Genomic DNA, 16,739 nt, shown 5'->3' with positions numbered 1-16,739 from the left:
AATTATTTCCGGGAGCACGCACATTATGCGTGATACCGTGCGCCAGTGAGTGGTGGAGGTTCAGGTGACAAGCTGTGTTGTGTAGGTACTTGACATACAAACTCCTGGCAGATGAGAGATTTTAACATGAAATAGCTCAAACTCAGAGCCTCCAGTCACAAAGAAGCCCCACGGAAAAGCCTACTTTGTTTGCATAGACCATTTACCTCAAGCATCATTTCGCAGGATTCAAAGCTGAAACATGAGCAGCCCGAGGCACTCTCCCTACCTAAGAACATACTCTTTACTCAACGCATTGTTAAGAACGGGCCAGTAGGAACGCGCACATCTGCAGGAACACACCCAGCCGGGCGAATGTATAGCTGCGGCGGTCGGCTCGGTGCCCTAGCGACCACTCCCTGGAGTGCTGAGGGCGGAGTGTGCACCTGCGACCAGCCACAGCCCTGGTCCTAGAGGATCAGCTAAAAGACAACAATGATCCCAGGGGGTCAGCCAAAAGGGTAACAACAGTCCCAGGGGGACAGATGTTCTCGGCCACATCGTCGCTACCAGGGCATCAGCTTCTAAGAAAGTTTCACCAGTATAATTAGTTGAGGACAGTACACACACCCTTGAGGTCGAATACAGGACGGAAGTAGTCCCATGGTTAACGGTCAACCATATACGGAAGCAGCGGCCCAGAGTCCACCCCAAGTTAGCAATAGTTCCAGCGGGCCCGACTCAAGGCAGCAACAGACCAAGAGGGTTCAGAACCGGCCAACCAAACAAAGCAAGACGTTCCGAATGGAACAAGTTTTCGCCTCATTCAGAGACGAAGCAAACCCAGTTAGTCAGTTTCTAAAGCTTCCATACGTCAACAAATAAATAACCTGTTCGGAGACTAGTTCCTTTATGGAACTTCACACGATGGTGTATGTCTTTTTGTTGCGTTCGTTGTCGCCACCTGGGAACCGTAGACGGTAAGGCGAACGGACGGTCAATGTACCTAGCCTGTGGTCAGGAGTGGTAAGGAACTGTCGGTCCCCCCCCCCGCAGATTCTCTCGGTACTTTGACCGACTGGGAAGTGCAGAACCGTCTCAGCGGCTGTGGACGGGGCACTGAAGTGACGCCGTACTGCGCGCGCTGTCCCTTCCATACTCCGCTGGGTAAAATCAAAGCAACGTTCGGAACGAGGCAGACATTAGATAGACTGCGTTAGAAGAAGATAGAAGTTTTAGTCAAACAGCTTATTTGACTAAAACCTTATCTATGTAGGCATGTATCTAGCCGCGTAATGTTCAAGCCCAGATACCACTGTAGCTCATTTTCAAGAAGGGCAACAGGAGAACCACACTCGAGAACCCAAACATTCCGCGCAAGTGGCGACTACCCTTACGTTCCTGCCGCTAGATGGCAGTAAAAGCGAGCGCCTGAAGTTATGCTGCACCGCAGACTTTCAGCGCTCGTCACACTGCACCGCTTCGCCTGAAGCCGAAGCTTTTCATTCTTTGAAAATCAACGAATATGCCCAAATGTAAACAGTTCTAAAGAAGCGAATATAAAACACCAACAGAGCAGGCAATCGCCAGGTGCTATCAGCTGTACTGAACACTGTGCACATATATCTGATCTGACAAGATTCCGCACCTGTTCTAGTCGATCAGTCACACCTGCAGGGACATATGCAGCATGCACCAGACAGACAGAACGCGAACAGACAGAACGACAGACAGAAGGCAGTTGACTTGCACAGCCGCGCGAAGGCGGGACCGGACCCACTGCGACAGCGACCCACCGTTCGCCCCACGGGGCGATAGTGTGACGCGGCATACCACCCACCCGCACAGCCGCCATAACCACAGCCTGACCTGTACATCGATCTGTCTGTCATAAAGCCACCGCCGCCTCGCCGCGTCGCGCTGCGTCGCCCCGTCGCTCGCGCGCACGTGCGGTCACCTCGCACGAGCCCGCGGCTGATTGTGGCCCGAACGACCGTCGCGGCGGAGCTAACGGCGTCGGCCCGGAGCCATTACCCGATGAAGTGTGGCCACATCGGGCCCACTTGGCGGCACGCGAGCCGGCATGACGGCGAACCATTGTGGTCGGCCAACTTGACCGGCCCACGGCACGCCGGCATGGGGTGGGGAGAATGGGTAGAGTGCACGGCGTGGGGCCTTCCCACGACCTCGCGACGCCATTCGGAGCGGAAACGCAAACAAACAGTGGGACGGCCAGCGGGGATCATTAGCCAATTGGCGGTGCCAAGTTTTGGTTCAGAGGCCCAGTTAAACCCAGGTTAAGTTATGCCTGTGCGGCCCAGCGCACTCTAACTAGAAGGATCCCAGCTCAGTTCATACAGGCACAGACCAGTCTAGCCTTTCGTTGTCCAGTATAGCCTAGCCCAGCCTACAGCAGTTCAGGCCAGCACATTCATCCATTATACAACAGAGCACCACCAGACCAAAGCCCACGCCCCACATCCAGCACATCACGTCCATACTTCCTGTCTCGCCATGCGCCCTCGTAACGGCGTCTGTTCCGCATAGGAAGCAGCCCGCGACCCCCGCGACTCAGTCAAGCTCCTCGGAGCTCCCTGTAGCAGTAATGGTGCCAATAGTGGTCACACATTCCGGCCAATCGGCTGGATAATGATGTAACCGAACCGGACGGCAGTGGACGGACGAGAGAAACAAGATCGAATTCCGCCAGAGGGAGGATAGCCCAGCGAGGTACCGGCTGACGGTCGGACGAAGCCAAAATAGTACCCGGAAGGACCGGTGAAAGGGGATAGGTTTGAATAATGCATGCAATGATGCAAGTTCATTAATGCATGCGAGATATGGGGAACATATGACAGAGCAGGACTCAGGATTCGGTTCTCGGTTAAGTAAGAATGGTGCTGGCGCACCTACTCTACCTGTTGTCCTAAATGCCATCAAGTTGGCGGAAAAGAATGACTTAATGAACCGAATCATTTTACTATGACAAAAGGCGATTTTACTGTCAAGTTGCAGCCGAGCACTCAACCGCAGGGCACTTGAACAGACATCCCCTTTGCTGCCTCGCACGGCATAAAATTAGCGTATCATCACGGCTTCTTTATTGGTATATAAATCGCGCCGCCATCAAAGACATGCCACGTCGTCGCGATAAAGGCATGCACGCCGTCACACCAAGCAGATGTGCATAAGCTCGGCGGTAATTTTCCATCATCGGACAGCGACAGACCGATGCTGGCTCTAACTGGCCGCCTCTGGTACAAATAAGCCACGCCAAGAGGCGCTATCTTGTTCACGGCTGATCAGTTAGACTTGCCCAGTGAGCGACATAAGCAACTCGGGTCCTGACGGCGAAAACCGATACGATGCCGGTCACAAGAGACAAATGCAGTCTGCAATTAGACTGCACGGGTTGATTATTGGTTTGATGTGGTCCAGAGTTCCGAATAAAAGCCGGTTAGGTTTTGAGCCTAAGTGTAAACTGTCCCAAATTTGGCATCCAGTCTGCCACTCCACACCAAGCTATGGTGTCACTAAACTCCCCAAGCGACAAATCCTTGCGCTCTGGTATAGTGTATACCTAAATAAAAAAATGCATTCCGCCCCACCCCGCCCAAACAGAGGCATTTCAACACAGTAAAAACCGCTATATACAAACAAAATTCATCAATACACCTTACTAATAACAAGTGATTATTGATGATATTATCTAGTCCCTCCCAGACGTCCCCGCCAGTTCTGCCCTGCCCGACAGACTGGATCGTCGCGCCGTCGCGGTCCCGCCGGCCGGCCGGTATTCAATAGTCGATGCCGACGGCAGACGGATCGATGACTATCGGCGGTGCACGATCGTCGTGCCGCCACGCCGGCAGCAGTCCCGGCGGCTGGAGAGAGCCACAGGTGGCAGCCCGTCAGCTGCTACGGCCACGGAGCACGGCCAGGCTACGGCCACGGCTCGGCAAGGCTCGCCACGGCACGGCAAGACGAGGCAAGGCGCAGCGCGGCGCCTGGCTGGATGCAGCGCAGTCAGGCCAAGGGGATATGAGACAGGGCAGAAAATAGGGAGATTGATGGAAGAATGGATGGAGTGGTATAAAAACAGCGGATAGGGCAACGTGGAAAGTTACACAGACAGAGTGGGTCTTCATGATGCTGACAGTAATATCGATTAAGCAAGCGATCATCAATGTGGACAAGGACCAGAAGAATAGGACGGGAAAAAAATGAGCCGTAGTAAGCAATTATATTAATGGAGTCAGACTCGTTAGGAACAATCATATGAGTGAGCCCATGACTGATCCGGACTGCTGGCTCACCACTCGAGGCGACGGACCAAGCGACCGAAAACCGTTGCACGGTTGGCGAAATATACCTACCGCGACCAGTATGAAATGTTCCCTGCAACCCGTCTAGGCGCTATACCATGGCAGACTAGCCGTGAATTGAGCCAGGAAAACTGGCGGACGCCGAGCACACAGAGGCCTGTTTGTGGGTTATTCTTGGCCGGCGTGTGTCGTCACCGGTCATTGAAAAGCCAGGGCCTTGTTAGCTAAACTTGGAGGCCGCTGAAAGAATATTCGCTGCACATGACATCCCGTCATCGCCAGCTTACGGTAGCCAATATATCATGCATTGAGGCAGGCCAATAACACTGAGCAGCCCAGACAACTGCAGGCATGCCAATGAATAAATAAAAATTGAAACATGAAAACGGACTTTGCGTCGTGGAAAAATAATGGGTCAAATATTCCACACACGTTGACGAAATATGGAGGCGATAAATTACGTGTTACGGAGTCCTACCATAACATTCAACGAATAATTTCATTGCCAGACAATATTTCCTAGATGAGATGCAGTTTTTTTTCGTACCAGAAGCGCCATCCGTGGGTTCCAAATCCGTTTTATTGCCGGCCGTAACGAAATTTAAGAACCCAGACGCTTCCATTAAATTACCAGCCACTTACTTCAGACTGGGATTCGCAGAATGCCCGTGCCCCATTAAACGCTAATGCGATTTAGATGACGAGTCGAATTAAGAGCCATGAAAGCAGCTGGGGAAAGACTGCGGGCGACAAACCGCGGATAAATGACGGGCATAAACCTGCAGCTCCATCAACGCTTTATCAATATCTTCGACGACGAAGCGGAGAGGAAATGTGATTCGTACCGGCCACGACCACAACGATCCGACGAAACCGAGCATCAGTTCGAAGACCAAAGGTTAGGCGTTGGCCGCGTACCCAATGCCCTGAAGGCAGAAGCCGGGCTCAGCCGGCGGATTTACCACTGAGGAGTGGTAAACGAGGCAGCGGCGGCCGGTGCAGAGCTGTTATCGCGCCGTCAGGGGCGAGTTATGCTGCCCTGATGATGAGAGCTTAGTTATCTCGGTTCCGAATGACAGCCGGAACAGCGCTAGTGATTCACAGTTGAGTAGACATACGACTGGGTAATTGATCAACATTCGATGTTGATGCAGGTAAGTGCGATCCATTACGTAAAAATGTCCTCTTTATTAACTTAGCAATTCATCTCACACAGATATTTAAGATAAGAACTTACAATCAAATTAACCATACACCGTTCCTCTGAGCCTCCTCTAATTGTTCAAATGAGAATAAGCCGCTCCTCTTCACTGCACCGGGCACCCCCAGTTTAGCGGGAAGGTATTCACTCCTCCCACTAGCTGATACTCCATCAAGCAGTCTCTCAAGCAACTTTCCGGCTCTCCCCACCAGCGAGGCATCACCCGTCAGTGGTAAATTGGGCATGGAAGCCACCACTGCACTGGCTGGGGCATCAATAATTCGGCTACAACGTGCCGGGTCGAGTAGAGCCGAACTGCGCCGTACCGGGACGGCCGGGTCATGGCGGGAAGAACAGAGTTCCGAGACGAGCTGAGATAGATTGAACTGGGTCGGACTGAGCCCGAACTGCGCCGTGATACTATAAAGAGCTGGACAGAGAGGGGCCGTGCTCGGTCGAACCATGGATTAGATTATTATCTGGTCCATGATCGAAAAGGAGCTCTACTGCGCTGCGATACTAGACAGAGCGGGGCCGGGGCTGGGTCGAGTCGGACCAAGACGGATCGAAACGGACCGAGACAGACCGAGTCGAGCGAGAGCTGACCATTGCGCCGCAACTCCGCAACCAGCAAGTGTCTAACCAGCAACCGTGCACCCGGACGACCTAATGCCCGGTCTTGCGCTTCGCGTCGCCACGGCAGTGCAGAGACCGAGCCTCTAGAGAGGAGGCTAGACCTTTAGAACGGAAGCCGAGTCCCTGGAACATCGCCAGACGCACGGCAGTCCGTGCCAAACCTCGGTGGGCCAAACTCTGAAAACTTGGTGCACCTGACCTCGCGAACGTGCCCGGAGCAACGCTGGGTTGTCTGGCATTGCGTGATTGAGTGGGAAATCGGGAGAGGTAGTGGAAAATGCAGGAAGTTAGGAGATACGAGGAAAGTGTGAGCGTACTTCAGCTTTGAGTCCATCAATCAAATGACCTGTGGCGTGCTGCTTTGCAAAACCCGTAGGCAAAAAACGGGCGTCGGTTTTGCCGACCACAGTGCCACTGAGCCTCCTTTAAATACACGATTTAATGCGCACATCGAACTAATGAGCACGTATACCATACACCACAAGTCAAACAATCTCGGATGCAAACGCTTCATTAACCACATTTACTAAATTTAGCACACAATGGCTTCCGGTTTACGCCTAGTTCAAAGCACACACGACTGACAGCCGCGAGAAAACAGGTCAGGTCTGCCGGTGGTTGAGCCGCCTGCAACCGCTCGGCTGTGCCCGGTGCGGCGCTCTTTTATAAACAGATTGCAGTGAGGCTGCGACGGACTCGGCCAGCCGGCCCCCGAGCTGACCGCTGACCGCTGGGGGAGCGGCGCTGACTAGATCAGTAGTACTGATCAGATCAGTAGTGCTGGTGGGCGGTAAAATCTGCACCACTAGGGAGTAGAGACAGGTGGTTCTGGTGGATATTCGGCTCCAGTTATCCACTGCCACTAGCGCGTAGGTAGTGAGAAATGACTATAGTTAAATCATTTATGTTTAGAGAATGGGACACGAATCATCTTTGTTCCATATCCCAATGTAAAAATGCACCCTCAGAAAATGTATCGTGCTAAAAAAAAACAGCAAAATTTTTCAGTATAGTTAGTTAGTATAGTTAATCATACACATGCGTTGTCAGTCGTAAAAACAAGTGTGCCAGCATCGTGCGCATAACAAAGCATTGAGACCAATCAATGCCAACTGGGTCGCCTATGCAATGAGCATAGCGGCACACCACTAAATCTATGCCGAGCAGGGGTAATGGACGGTAGAGCCGGTCTGTTTTTGGGCGACAAGATCCGACACAAAAAGGTGGCCAGCTGGCAGTGGGCGACTAACTCTGACCCATATCAGTCGAGCGCAGGGAAGTGGTACTTGAGCCGGAGAAGAGAAGGACCGAATAGCAAAGTATACCGACATTTGTAACCAGGGCTTCGGAACCATGCCTCGGAGCCATACTTCTGAGCCATGTAAAGAGCATGTGGGTATAAGTTAGCAGTGCAAACCCGAATGTAATGAGTTTTGAATTTTCATATCATTGTCCTCATCCTTGGAATTCGGAACAAAGCCGGAGGAATATATCCAGCAGTAGCCGTAAAAACTGCTATCATGATTTCCTATGACTATTTTTCACGATTAATGTATCTATCAATGACAATTATATTGGGATTCAAGTCACCGAATACCAATCAATTATGTATCTACACTGTCCAAACCAGTAAAAAGTATCTCCTGAGATAAGGACATAAGAGGAACATTTTCTTAGCTTGCACCAGTGTTACGGACAGCACCAGCACCACCGACGAGAGCCAAAGTCAGTCAATGGCAGGGGGCCGTCCTCAGACATTTCAGCACCAGAAGAATCGGACAGCGGGTATGGACGGCCCGCGTCCTTCACAGAGGACACGGGTGTAACACGTGGGAAACACCCAGGATCATCAAAAACATGGACGTTGGGAGCAGGGCAGAGCTTATGAGAAGAGGTAACTATGGAACGGTTCTTGGTTTGAAAGAGGATCTACTAGGGTGTGGTCACATCATTACATTCAGCTGCCGCTGATCGGGACAGGATGCAGGCGCCTGCTGTTTATGGGAGCTGCAACAACCAACTCCCTCGGGGATGATGCTTGATTAGCAAGTCTCTCCGGCGCGGCTCATGATTAGTGTTTAGACGGACTTTGGATGCATGCATTGAAGACAGGAAGTCCCAGAGGGCATAATTAGCCTAAACATGGTTTAATCATATTGCTGCTGACGAGAATATGAAGTCAATACACCACTACAAATTGACTTCGATTACATGTAATGAATTGCCATCTTCCCACAGCTGCCGCGACTCGACAAATGGGTTAAATTATACCATATTTTGACGTAATAAAAATTTGGATACCTTCTTTGGGCCTGTTGGCCAAACACACTCCTCCGATCACGTAGGTAATCTGATACAAAACGACACACGCGTTGTCCCCGACCTCACCGAGCCCGATAGCGCTGACCCATACGCAGAGTTTGATGTCCGCAAACACAGCCGTCGGTTGCTGCGGCTGTTGCATTCGAGCACAGAAAGAGACGAGGGGTGTCGTAATAGACCCTGTCCGCATCGAGGTGCAGATTTCAGGCAATCGCTGGGTGTCGCAAAAAAACGGATACGACTGTAGAAGAGACTAAAACCAGTCTGGTAGGAAAAAAGGCTTGAGAAGAAAGCCTAGGCGGCTGGCACTATGACGCATTTTCCTGGTCATTGATCGATCTAAACACTTGTGAACCAACGCAGCTGAGCTAACCGAACCTTCCTCAGACTCATTACAAGCAGGCGAACGAAACCTACCCTGCACCCGCCAGCTCCTAGCCCCACCGATTCAGCTAACACTGTCCCAAATCAAGCCTGTCGAGCAGCACCCGGCCAGGCCCCCTGAGCTGTCAGGCCGTCGGCCAAACCGTCGAGTACCCAGCTCCTCTTTGGCCCGGTCGACTCAGCTCGGAGACGGTGGCTGCTCGGCACGCGGCCAGCAGAGGATAGCTGGGAGGCGACTACAGCGTCTCAATGTCCAGCCCGACACAGTTGAGTGCCAGCTATTTTAGCATAGCATCATGCAGGAGAGTGCACTTCGCTCAATGCATCGCAGCTGGGTGCAGCTCAAATGGGCACAGTTCAACCGATGAACCTTAGTCAGAGCAGTTCAGTTTGACACAGTTCAGTTCGGTGCATCTTAGATCGACACAGTTCAACTCAATGTAGCTCAGCTAAGTTAAGTTCAGCTCGACTCAGTTCAACTCAATGCATTCCAGCTCGGCAGTCCACCCTGGCGAGCCGCCTCACGTTCAGGACGACCTACCGGAACGATCGGCTCTCTGATAGGTGAGGTGGCCACTCCAGAACCGGTCCTGCCCAGGACGGAGCCCGGCAACCGACCCGGGCCGGCGCGGCGTCCGACTCGTCACAGGCACGGCTGTAATGGAGGATCCTCCAGCCAAGAAGGTGGAGACGGGACGGAGCGATGCCAAACCGTGGGTAGACTACAGAGAAACAGCTAGTGGAGCACGCTGGCAGGACAACGAGATAGAAGTGTTTGTACAGCCAAAGACATCAAGTGACCTTACTGGTCACCTTCGTACTATGTGACCACTAATCATCCATCAATGTCGACCGCATGCCTTCCTCTACATCTAACTATTTATGCATACATTTTTTTTTTCTCTTGGGACAACAAATCTATCAATGAATAAGCTCACTGCATCGCACGCATAAAAACCGAATGCCTCCACCAGCTGCTTCTATCCTCCCAGTCCCTCCACCCACAATCCTCTCTCCACAAAATCTCTAGATATACATCCCGCCAGATCCGCGAACAAAAAAGCTTTCAAGACGCGGACGGGCCGACCAAAACAGCACGTTTGCAAACAGGCTGCGCCATCAACCACTCACACGCAGCGGCCCGGAAGCAGCTCCTGGGCTTCGTGCGCAGCCTTCAGCCAACACAGAGTAAACAGCAGCCCACCAATGCCACGACGTCTTCGCTGCCAAAATCAGCACCGTCACATCAGCTCTCATCGAATATTCGAACACCGTGCGGCCGCCGATGGGTCCACAGCGTCGCGTCGACGTCGACGAACCTGTGTCGCCGCCGACGGCATATATAGGCCGTGTATTAGCCGTCGAGACGGCGCCGAACCCAATGCGGACCGGCGTCGGCATTGATCAGTGCAGACTGGCGTCATACGCCGCTCGTAAGGACGGCTGGGGACGGGTCGGTATGGCTGGGGACACACAGGTAGGTATGGCTGGGGACGGGCGGGTAGGCTGGGGACACACAGGCAGGTAGGCTGGGTACGGGAATGCAGGCTGGGTACGGGGCGCAGGCAGGTATGGCTGGGGACTGGGGAGGGACGATGGACATGGCAGCTGTGGACGGACTACTAAGCAGCTGATGGGGAAGAAGACGGTAAGGCTGAGGCGTAGACACCGACATCAAGGGTATCCAATTGGACAGACAAGGAGGTAAACTTCAGTCATCTTCGTTTGATCATCAACAGCAGCATTGATGGCGACAGTGGCGGATCCAGGGGGGGGCAAAATGGGCATTTGCCCCCCCCCCCAAACGGCATGATTTTAACATTACGCCTATGGACGATGCATGGAAAGAATCGATAAATTTCTATGGTTTGCCCCCCCCCCCCAAAAAAAAACTCTGAGCTGGATCCGCCTCTGGATGGCGAATCCATGTAATTCGTCAATATGAACGGTATCCACATTTTACCCTATATATTCACCATCGAAATAATTTTCAATTCACGCTATGAAAAGCGCGCTACACCATCCCAAATACTCCAAACAGCCAACAAAACATCGTCCGTCTCTTGCATCTCACGTGTCCGCCTGTTCGATACCGCTTTCTTTCATTTCCGCCATGCATGTGACATACCACACAGCTCGTTTCCGTCCAGCCCATGTGCGGCCCGCTCCAATGCGAGCGCTCTCAGTCACCGATCTGTTCGACATGTCAGTTCCAGACTACAGTCGAGCGGCGTCTGCTGCCACCATGCATCACCAGGACGCGCTATCACCCTACACCAGTCCTCGCGCAGAATTCATTCGCAGCTCGTACAATCCGGACCGTGGCACACGGCCCATGGCTCCACAATTTATAGCCCTTGGCGTGCCTTTGATGGACGGGTTCGGTGGTTTGAATAAAAGCGGCTCACCCCAGTCCAAAACAGCTGTATCTACAAGTGTTTGGCGAGGAAACGTCTGCGTTCAGCGGTGGTCGTGCTCGGAATACCGATCGCTCTGCGGCCGGTCGTCAGCCGAACAGCTTCACAATGGTCTGTGTTGAAACCAGCGATGAAAATCGGTCAAAACAAGCGTGAAGTGATGGCCTGTCGTGCCGAGCGGAGAGACCGTAGCTCAGCCGCGACCGCGGCGTCACCCAAAAGCGACCAGCGAACACAGTGACGGGGCACTGAGGTCGCATTTTACAAGTCATGACACAAACGATCTCAGGTCATGACCGGCTGGAAGCTGCATCTCACTCCTAGGCATCAGAGCCCTATTGGACAACTGTATCAGCGGGTAAAATAAGGAAAAAGATCTAATATGGGCAGATATATGCAGAACGGAGTTGGAGAACAAGATTGGTGTGTGGGGAGGGAGGATGGGCGGCATAAGTATCACTTCACTGCTAATTTCACTCTCTGAAAATAAAGGATGGAAGCTGATTACCGTGCTCTTTCCTTAGCCACCCAGGAAGACAAGAAAAGGCACTCAGACGTTCCCCCATTTTTACATTTTCCACACCTGAATTTCGTGACAAAATAAAGGCGGGGTAAGCGTAGAGGCAGCTGAGGGGAGGGGTGTAGAGTGGTGATCAGCAGACCCAACACCTGAGGTCCCTGTGCGAGCCCATGCGCCCCTAATTAACGCACACCTGTGGGGCTCGCACACGCGTTCGGAGACTGGCCAGAGCCGCGCGGCGCCCGAGCGGCGCCCCGCCCAGATGTGCCAACACTTGTGTCGGCCAAACTATGGGCACACACGCGCACCAGACGGGCGCTTTTGATCGGTCAGGGGACCCAGTCAAGTGTGAAGGGCAATTTCGCCAACTGTCTGTATGCTGAGGCGGCCGTGCGCAAAGGAGTTCTGCTGAAGCTTTGAGGAGTCGTGAAGTCAGTTTTGAGTTCTTCACTTTGATCAAGATTATAATTTGTATGCATCCTGGATCAATCAGCATCTTTATCGATAAGAATCTCCTAAGTTCCCTATAAAAGAATAATAAGGATCATGAGCTCACTACTTTCGCCGTAGCATTCAGCTGTCAGTTGAACTGAGCAAAGGAAAGACATATTGAAAACCTCACCCATCTTAGTCGCCCACTGACTACCAAAAACTCTCTCGAAAGCTCCCATCCACAACACCATCCCCACCACCACTCCGGCCTCATACACACCCATACAGAGCCTAGCCCTGCATACACACCACTCTGAAGGTATGACTGACAGACCGAGTGACATACACACCCATACGGAGCAGGCCTGCATACACACCACTCCGAAGGTATGACTGACAGACCGGGAGTGACGCAAGATCGATGCGGCCGTCGGCCTGCCGGGCCCGGGCCTGCCGGAGTCGGTCCAACGACCCGTCTGAGCGATGGCGCAACAGGGGCTCTCTGCGGCGCGGCGCCCGGCCCGGACCCGCTCACATCAGAGGCCGCCCAGAGTCTCGAGGTATAGTGATATTTGGGATGGGTGAGTGATTTGAGATTTTATACCAGGATTTTGGAGTGACCCAAAATACATGAGGAAGTAAATGCGCATCAGGAACGGATTTCCCTATTCGCCCAGTATTGTGATCCATTTCTAATACCTACACATTTACTCTGTCCATGTATCCCTGGTCAATGTGATATGCTGTACGAAAAATATGAACCAAACAAACATTTACGACCCGGATAAGGGATGTGACATAAATTTATAACAGGTATAACACAGCTCATCTCTGTTACAACTCCAAAAACTACTACAGAACTCTGCATATGCCAACAGCTGATATGAGATAATGCCCCTCTGCTGGGTGGCTGACCTCGGCAAGGGCCAGCCTACACGCAGGCACGCCCCGCTACCCTCGTCCGGGTCCTGATAGCCCACTTCTATCGGCAGATAAAGTGTCTCTAGGCGAGTCTGACACCGCAAAAACGGCGACTCTCGCCGACGGGCCGATCAGTCAGCGTGGAGTCCAAACGAGCAAAGTTCGGCGACGACCGATGATGGAATGTTTGACGCAGTCCATCCAGACTCAGAGGCTTCCAGAAATGAAAACTACAGAGCAGGATCCACGGTATATATGAAAAAACAATAAAATGTCTAAAGCAATCACATGAGTTGAATGAATAACTAAATAAATTATCAGACGACTTATGAAGGCTTCAAAGATTTCGTCAACGGGAATCCCCACGACGTAGCTGCGAATCAAACAAGTTCGGCAATCCAATTAAAACGCACCGAACTCCCGAACACCAAACTTTGCTATCCTCACTTCAGCCTGGCACACCGATCAATCGACAGCCGACTAATCTGCAAGGCTGAGAAGCATTCGCAAGCACTGGCAGTGGCTTCCTGGAGACCGCAGGCGCTTCATTGCGAAGCAGCACGCACACTGCGCAGTATATTACACGACAAAATCGTTTTGCGTTCATCGCAAAGGTCGTGTCGCGACTCGCGATCCTACATGAATGAGGTTTATTGAGCGGTGAAAGGTGATTTTGGACAGCCCAGCGCTGTCCAAAGCCAGCGCAGAGGATCAGCGAACGGTAAGAATATTTGGATAATTTGTCGATTAGCAGAAAACTCCGAGGATTATGTAGATTTGACTGAGGCGTTAGCGACCGGAACGCTCATCACAAACATCTCCTATAAATCAACACTGCATTGCCGCGATCTCAATGCTCGAAAGAAATTTCGTAACATCACTTTAAAAGTAAAATCAGACGCATTAAATAGGAGGTAGTTGACCAATAATTTGTCAACCTCAAAACCCACGTAAACAAGTCACGGTAGCATGAATGAATAAAAAAGCGCACACCGCAGATCAGACCAATGCCTCGGCATTGTTTATATTTCGTATAGCTGTCCTTCAAATACTGACAACCACTGAGCGACTTGCACCCGCCATGGGCTGCAGAGTGTCAGGGCACGGTCTGACGGTCCCTGGGCAGTGGGCACGGGCGCCCTGTCGACAGGATATGATGCAAGGACACGGCGTCATTGGCACTGCAGGGCGGAGTCGGGCGGCCTGAGCTGGGCCAGCGGCCCGGAGGGGATGGGTTACCAGTTACCACTCCACTTCAGCTGGGCCAGCAGCCCAGTTCCAGCGGCTCCAGAGGGGATGGGTTGCCACTTCAAGTAACGAAGTGAGGCCTGGCTTAGGCTAAGTTAGGAGCTCAAAATCGTGACGCGGTTGACCATGGGGTCAGCGTAAGGTCTACATCGCGTTTTGTGCCCTGGGGCACATTTAGGCAGCTTTATGGCTGGTCGAACGTTTGGAAAAACTGGAGTCTGTTCGCCAAGTACCTTGCTGGGTATATCGTGGCACAGTCCTTACTACATCTACATACAGGCGACAAAAAGGGATACCTATTGCTTTACAGCGAATATAAACACACCGCCCAGATGTACTTTGGAGTTTGGTAGCATTAAGCACTGCGTTTATCAAACACAGCGCTGTAATGGCACAGGACGCGCCTGACTCGGCACATCCAGCTGACTTTTCGACACAGGCGACTGTATCTGAGCCTGTAAAAAGCGTCAGCCAGCCGCGCCTATTGCAGGGGTCCGGAGGAGGGCGGTCAAATCGCCACATCCGCGGCGCACCACCCACCGTTTGGCGGCGCTCCGGGCGCCGGCGTGGCCGTCCCGGTCGATCCTGTCGTCGCGTCCATCGCGTCACACGTCACGCAGCGGGGTCACGGGGTCACGTCACAGTGATGGCACGTCACGCCTCGTCACGCTGCGTGTCACAGCGCCGGCCGGCCGCCGGCCATCGCTCACTCGCGCGCCGCCGCCGCCGCTGCGTCGCTCGTGCGTCGGAGCAGCCGCCGCGCTGGTCACTGCCACAGGTAGTCGGGGCGTCCGCGCCGCCGCCGCCGCCGCCGCCGGGGCGCCGGCGCCGACGATCTCTGCGCACAACAGGTCTCCTCTTGGAGCGGCACGCCCGGCGCCGCCCGGTCGGCCGGAGACGCACGCTCTCAGTAGAGGTCTCACACGCTCGCGCTGCCGCCTCACACCGCTCGGAGTCTCTCGGTGGACTGCGCGTGTCAGAGCGATAACAGGGCGGCTGCCCTCACCGCTGGCCGCCCACTGACGCCGCCACAGCCGCCGCCGCCGCCGCGCCCTATTCCACGGCACGCCGATCGAAATATCCGCTGGCCGGGCGATCAGCGCCCGCAGCCGGCGCCCGACAGAGGTAGCGACCGGCAGCAGACACCCAAACACCACCACGCGGCAGAGTTAGCGCAGCAGCGAACGGGAGCACAGCACACAGAACACAGACACCTGACTGGTCGAGCACCGCCGGTCGAGCGAGCGCCGCTGGTAGCCGGTGGGGCGCGTCAGGCGGCCAGACGCCCAGCGGACGAGACGTTTTTACCTCGGCGCTCCATCGCCCGGCGACTTGGCAGTCACGCGGGCCAGCCCGGCAGGGAGGAGAGGGGAGGGAGGGGAGGGAGGGGAGGGGAGACACGACCCGGAGCACCGCTGAGATAAGTGGAACGCCTGTCTCCGTCCCACGACTGAGGAACACCGCTACAGTCGGACCGTGACGAGGGCGGAGGAAAATGGACGCAGGAGCGTTTAAAAATGTCAGCGACGGTTTGAGCTAAGCTTTGAAGTTTTGTTTCGTCCTTGGACATTCATTACGACGTTTACAGAACCAAGTAATTCAAATAGTTATCTCAAAAGCTTGTGTGTTTTGACAATTAACAAAGAGTTTTTCTTCCTCGCATTCAAGCGACCCCACGTAAATTTCTCACTTCCGTCTTTTCCTCGCCAGGCCAGCTGAGCTCACCCCCTCCCCCTCCCCTCCCTACCAACCATAGACCGTATCCCGGCACAGCGGGCCGCCTTCGCTCGGAGCGACGCCAGCTGGGGCGGCCGGCCCCGTTGGCAGCTCGCCCCAAACCTCAGCGCCGCGGGTCCGACCCTGATTCACGACTTCTGGGCCAGCCACGCACCGCAGTCCGGGCGACATGACCGGCCTGCCAGGCGAAACACTTCCCTGATTGATACTTGAGAAATGCCAACGATTTGCTTCGACCGTTTTGCCAAGTTTGGCGGAGAGATAAGGGGAAATACAGAAGGATGAAGTGATAGTGCTAACCAGCGTATGAGTTAGGCACAAAATGACGACCCTCAACATGACATTTTAGCAGATAGATGGCAGTCATGCCATAAATATTTGCCAAGTTCAAAAACTAACACAAGATGAACGTGGCGAGAGCTGTAACAAAGCTTCTGTAACAAAGCTTAGATAACACCCGCACACAACTACGTCAGAGGCGACTGGCTCACCCGTAAACCGCAATAGGAATAGCCATGACACATCTGCAGCCCGGAGCGAGCTCCAGAGAAACAGGAGCTGGCGGCGGGGCGGTCGGGCCGTCACCTTTTGGTCACCTGCCAGCTCTGGCCGAGTCC

The 16,739-nt window shown here is 53.4% G+C and overlaps 1 protein-coding gene across 22 annotated transcripts in view; it reads right to left on the bottom strand.

Annotated features, from left to right (window-relative positions):
- LOC122389241 (muscle calcium channel subunit alpha-1-like) overlaps positions 1-16,739 on the bottom strand; it is a 122,126-nt gene that overhangs the window by 68,388 nt on the left and 36,999 nt on the right. For 19 of the 22 annotated variants that reach the window (XR_006257938.1, XR_006257939.1, XR_006257935.1 and 16 more), the window contains exon 1: positions 14,926-15,151. The exons of the other annotated variants lie outside the window; for them this stretch is intronic. Coding sequence is in view for 14 of the 19 variants with exons in the window: in XM_043381082.1 (XP_043237017.1) it covers positions 14,926-14,986 (61 nt within the window). In the remaining 5 variants the exon portion in view is untranslated. Of the gene's footprint in view, positions 1-14,925; positions 15,152-16,739 lie in introns of those variants that run through there. 22 annotated transcript variants of the gene reach the window in all.

This window comes from Amphibalanus amphitrite, unplaced genomic scaffold, assembly GCF_019059575.1.
Source record: "Amphibalanus amphitrite isolate SeventyFive unplaced genomic scaffold, NRLGWU_Aamphi_draft 000350F_arrow, whole genome shotgun sequence".
In the NCBI taxonomy this organism is placed as follows: Eukaryota; Metazoa; Arthropoda; class Thecostraca; order Balanomorpha; family Balanidae; genus Amphibalanus; species Amphibalanus amphitrite.
The sequence above is the reverse complement of the archived record's forward strand: the minus strand, read 5'-3'. Positions and strand labels throughout refer to the sequence as shown.